The following is a 5996-nucleotide window of genomic DNA, read 5'->3' on the forward strand; positions in this document are numbered from 1 at the left end:
GATTACATTCTTATGTCCACCACTTTACTACTCTACTGCTTATTTTCCTATGCCTGATTTTCAATTGTTATTCCTTTCTCTTTTTTTTAAAGAAAAAAGCGACTATTTGAATATTTGATCAATTTCATCTGCTAGTTTTATTTACCGATTAGCTAGTCCCCTGTCTGTGCTTCACAACTCCTCTTAATCAAGATGAACAACATGACACACCTATAAACTGTAAAACCTGAATCAACAAACAAACTTCAAGAATAAAAAGGAACACACATTTGTCAATTTTATTGTGTTTTTTTGTTGTTGTTGTTGTTGTTTTGTGGCAGTCATATGGGTAAAGTGTCTGACCATAGTTTTAAAAAGGTTGCTGCGACAGAGACGTTAGAGCAGAGTCTTCACGTTACATTTCAGGTCTTGATGAGGCCACTGTGATTGTATTTTCAAAAATCGTTTCCTGTTTTGCTGGACGGTGACACCTGACCTGACTGGAACTTGACAGTGGTGGTTATTAGAGCCACGGGGTCCGTGTACGTTTCGTTAGTTTGATTTTCCCTTTAAACCGAACTGTCAGAAAACGAAAGTAAGCTGACATAATGTGTGTAAATTAAATAAACTTGTTTTGTTAAAATGGCACAATGTGTGGTGAAGAGTGTGATATACAGTATGTTTGACTACTTGAACCCACCTCTGGTAATTATAGATAGGCTACATAATAAGAAAAGATCAGACATTTTATTAACCCCTCACTGTCCAAGCTGCACGTTACATGAAACTGATGAATACAATAGCCTTTTCTTAGCCATAACTTTTATTTGTTTATGTCTACCAATATAAAACAAATTTAGAAGTTTTTAAAAAAAACTGTTTCTTGTAATATGAAAAAGAGATGAATTAGCGCAAAGCATACAACTTTATACTGAGACTAGTTGTAAATATAATCATACTTTTTTCAAATCAATACCATTTGAACTTCATTTTTGTATTATTGCTTGCTGGTGATTTTTTGTTAGCTGATTCTAGTTCGAGTTTCATCATTAAACAATTAAATCAGAAACAGAGGTCACAGTTTTTCATACATACACCTGTGTGTTTCATTAAAGCTGCTGTCTCTTGCTTTCTCTCACATTGAAGCCCAGCCCACTGCTCTTCTTCCCTCCCCTCAGCCGACGCCCTCTCCCCCTTAACGGCAGTTTGGCCTGGACCTCATAGACGTCCTCCAACAGCATGTCTCCACTGTTCGAGTAGCTGATGTCGGACCAGGTGAGGAGGGAGCCGCGGTACAGCCTTAAACACACAAACACAAACTTCATTTTTTGCTAATCAAAAACACGATATTAGGATATTTTCCCGGTTATGTTGATAACATTTTATACATTTGTTTCTATGAACAGACAATTCACTGTAAAATATCACTGTGTTTTATTTGGTCACTCAAACTGACTTGGCACTTAAAGAAAACATAAAACAAACAGAATAAGAATGGCCATCACCCATGTTGTATCCCCAATCTCGCTTTCCTGAGCTACAGCATGAATGTTTTTACAGTGACATCACAGTTAAGTCGACCATTGACGATTTAGATAATAGATAAAATTTCATCACTTCGTTTTATCCTTACATTTATGTTAAATTATTGATGATTGAAATTGTGATGTTGTGATTTATGATATGCAACTTCTGCCCTAATTTAAATATGAATTTTAAATCTCTAAAATGTCAAATAAGAATTGATCATTGTTGTTTTTCTGTAGTTGTGAGGACCGTATCCTGTAAACGTAACCATCCTAACCGAAGTCTAATCTCACACCGTCTTGATTTTTGAGCGATTGTTTTAGGGAGTGAGGGGGCCAAAGAAAATGTCCTCGTAATGCACAATTATCCTCCCTACCGTGGTTCATTTGGTACCCACAAAGATAGGAATATGGGCTAACACACACACACACACACACACACACACACTGGTTCGTACCTGTAGACACCGCCATTCATGTACTCAGTGACCTCTCTGTAGTTGAGGGGATAATCCCACATCTGGATGTCAGTCACCTGACCAGCAAAATCTGAAAACTGAATCACAGGCTCACCTTGCCAGGAATGCTACACACACACACACACACACACACACACACACACACACACACACACACACACACACACACACACACACACACACACACACACACACACACACACACACACACACACACACACACACACACACACACACAGCAGTAGATAGATAACATTAAAGACAATTCTAATGTACAAAATTGTTCAAGTTGTTGAATTTGTAGTTTTACACTCTACACATGTGTCAGTATCACAACTTCTTTAAATTTGGCATGATCATTCATAAGGGGTGGAGCCTGAACTGGTTAGATTTTGGTAGTCAGGGGTCAAAGGTCACAACACCTTTTAGCATCATCTTTGGACACAGCAATTATGAAAATTTCACATCAATAGTTTTTATTCTACGTCACCTCGGACAAACCGGGGTGTAACCTGGAACTAGTCTGAGTGGTAGAAGAATTGGACTGCAGCCCACACGTCTGGTATCATCATGGTAAACAATATAAACTTTATAATGTCATATTATTATAAAATAGATTTCTTCTACTTGATTCTGTTATTTTTGCAGTCATTTAACATAAGTCTGCTTAACATGTCGTCCCTCTTGGTCCTCCTCACCCAATCAACCAGCCTCTTCCTGATGCTCATGTTGGAGTCTCTGAACATTTGGGCCACCTTCTTCGTGAAGTCCATGGTGACACAGACTCTGGTCCAGATTTCCGGTGCAACATCTGACAGGATTTTTATGCTGGGACTCAACATCAGGCTGTTACCCCACCCATAGGTCAGTCGATAGTACAAACCACTGTCATCACTCAGAGTCACAGTGTCTCTGCCTTGTTGTGGACTGAGTGTGAGGTATAAGCCTGAATCAGTGAGGTAACGCAGACACACGGACAAACCTGCAGGGTTCAAATGAGGGAAACTTGACTTAATAATTCAGTCTAAAAAGTTGAGTAAGAAAACAAAAAAGCATGAATTAAAAAATGAAACAGCATGAAAAATAAACAATTTAGTGCACAGAGCAGAAATAGGCCTGCATGTGCAATGACTGATGTTTCAAGCACAGAGACTCAACAATCACAAACAAAGATCTGTTTTGCTCACCTTATGTCACCTTCAATCTCATGTTTCAGTTTAGTTTTAGTATTTTTACATTTTTCATTTATATTTCAAAAGATGAATTAACATCATTACTGAGGCCAAAGTCTGACCATCTTTAATCCAGACAGAAATTTCACTTGTTTTGGCCTAAAAGGGAAAATAAATGGATTTGGGAAAGAACCACAATAAACTAATGGTAGAATAAAGATATATAAAAAAAAAGAGATACAGTTTTAAGTTGATCTTTAAGTCTTTCTACACCCTGTGAAATCAGAAATCACAGCAAACCATGAAGAAGAACATACTTCCAGTTTTTTGACTGAATCATGAGGGAGCTACGTGATTCTTTTTGTGGTTCTGTTCCTGTTTCACAGGCGAGAGTCTGAACTGAAGAGTCGTCTTATTTTGATATAACGTGGAAACCAGACAGGGATGTTATCAAGGTGACAAACAGATTCAACTAATATTTCTTCTTTTTCCTTTTGTGAATATTCTCACCTCTGGTTGAAGGTGGCGTGGTCCATGGGGCAGTAGTGGTGTAGTAGGGGCGAGTGGTGGCGGGGCCCGGGTAGTAGGAAGGAGGGGAAGTGTCAGGAGAATAATATGGGGGATAGAAGGATATTCCACCACCACGACCAGACAAAGTTGCCATGACCCCATTTAAATTGTACGCAGGACGACCTGGAAAAGGAAAGAGAGCAGCAGCAATTATTATCAATCTTCTTCTTCTTCTTCTTCTTCTTCTTCTTCTTCTTCTTCTTCTTCTTCATATTATTATTATTATTATTATTATTATTATTATTATTATTATTATTATTATTATATTATCTTTCATGATACATTGTATTTTAACAAATGCCATGAAGAGACCAACAGCAGTCCAAGACGTATACACTGGAATCAATGTGATATGTCCCTGTATCAGCATAAAACCTCTCATGTGTATGTACAATTCACGTTGCGTATTTATATAATATATATAGTTGTATTCTGCTTCAACAGGCTACTTATAGTTATCTGCTGCTGTTACCTCAGGTGACAACCCCAGCTGTGACACAGACACAGAGGCTCTAGTCATGTAACATGTTTAATCAAGCGGAAATCTTTTTTTTTTTTTACTTTGACAGCCCTACCTCTTTCAAATGCCTGTTAAAATGTGAAATTAAGGAAATGCTTAATTATGTTTCATGTGACACCACTGATCCTCCTTAACTCACAACCTGCTCAGCTGCATAACTTGGACAAAGCCAAAGTTTGTTTTTGACACCTAACTTCCTCCGACAAAGTGTGAATTGAGTGCTTTGTGTTTTGTGGATGTGACCTGCATTTACCCAGGAGACATCACCTTAAAGGCCAAATCATCCAGTGTCGGTCCTGTCTGCAGCAGACAGGTTCAAATCAGACTACAGCCCTTTGGAGCATGTCAACCTCTCTCTCTCCTTTTCTCTCTGTCTCTCGTCCCTAACTTTACTGACTGACTCTCTCTCTCTTTCTCACTGTTCCTGTCCCGATAAAGCCAAAAAATGTATGTGTGTGTGTCTTTATACAGTACCTGTTGTCCATGGAGTTGTAGGTTGTCTGGTGGTAGTTGTCTTTGGAGTGGTGGTAGTTGGCGTTGGAGTGGATTGTGCATTAGTCCGTTGAACAGTAGTTATCATGATCGTCATCATCAAAGGAACAGAAAACCGTGGGCTCTTCATCTTCATCTTCATCTTCACCCAGCTGACCAGTCTTTACATGAAGTGTCTGTACGAAGTTTTTGTTTGTCTGTCTGTCGTCCCTCTGAACCTACAGGCTGTGCTGTGTCTGCCACAGACTTAGGTTTCGTTTCTGTGCACAGAACCCATCCCACTTCTCTCTCTCTCTCAAAAAACAAAACAAAAACAAAAAACTTCTCTCTCTCTTCCCCTCTCTCTCTGTCTCCCTCCACCACAATATTTCTTTGGTTTGGTTTGTACTTTGGACCATACACTCCCACCTTTAATGCAGCCAATGACAGTGCAAATGATGATAGTAATAAATAGAATTTCAAAAAACAAACAAACAATACAATTAAGAAAACAGTAGCACAAAGTGCTTGAACACGGAATCTGAATTGTGTGTATTCCCTCATAGGAGCTTGGTCAAAGCATGTTTTTTATCCAAGGATATAACAGCTTAAAAACACAATATTATGGGGATGAAATGATAAGAAGTAAAACTAATATTTAGGAACTTAACTGTCAGCGTTTGGGATGTTTTTGCTTCATGTTATCCGTCTAAAATGTTGTCAATTAACTTCTCTTTTTATTTACTGGAATCATGCAAAGTCACATTCCACAACAGCTTTCTGTATCAGTAAATACCATCTTTAAGTTTCTAAGACCGACCTTGTTATAGGCTAATAGTAGACTGGATTGTTTCTATTGACAGGATTTCAGACCAAACAGATGCTGTGCAGGGTTAAGATAGTCCGAGAAAAACAGTGCTGACCATCAGAGAGAAACATGAAGCAAGCAGCTGTCTCTTGTGTCAAAGTCCAAACTGGGCCGATACCCCGCAGCCAACTTCAAGAACTGATACATGACACAACTTCCATTCATACCAGTCGTGCCTGACGCGGAGTGATAGCCTACCATGGATGTATTTAGCCTACGCTGTGATAAGGCTTTAGTAGCCGTGGGATATGCTCATTATACCACAGTTAACAACCAATCAGATTGCCGGATTTCACCTTTCCGTCCGTTGTAATGTATGTTTGACTACTTGTGACTCGAAAAACGGACTTGAACCCACTTCTGGTAATTATAGATAGGCTACATAATAAGAAAAGATCAGACATTTTATTA

At 38.7% G+C, this 5996-nt stretch overlaps 1 protein-coding gene across 1 annotated transcript; it reads right to left on the bottom strand.

The window, feature by feature from the left end:
• Nucleotides 1–783: 783 nt before the first annotated feature.
• Nucleotides 784–4964, bottom strand: LOC310986134 (uncharacterized protein). The gene is made up of 5 exons (XM_083971914.1): nucleotides 4721–4964; nucleotides 3667–3849; nucleotides 2683–2966; nucleotides 1964–2091; nucleotides 784–1278 (listed from the first exon to the last, which is right to left on the bottom strand). The coding sequence occupies exons 1-5, from the start codon at nucleotides 4878–4880 to the stop codon at nucleotides 1089–1091; spliced, it is 945 nt and encodes a 314-aa protein (XP_083828040.1). The 5' UTR covers nucleotides 4881–4964; the 3' UTR covers nucleotides 784–1088.
• Between the last annotated feature and the right edge of the window lie 1032 nt (nucleotides 4965–5996).

This window comes from Trachurus trachurus (genome assembly GCF_905171665.1).
Source record: "Trachurus trachurus genome assembly, chromosome: 5".
Lineage (NCBI taxonomy): Eukaryota > Metazoa > Chordata > Actinopteri > Carangiformes > Carangidae > Trachurus > Trachurus trachurus.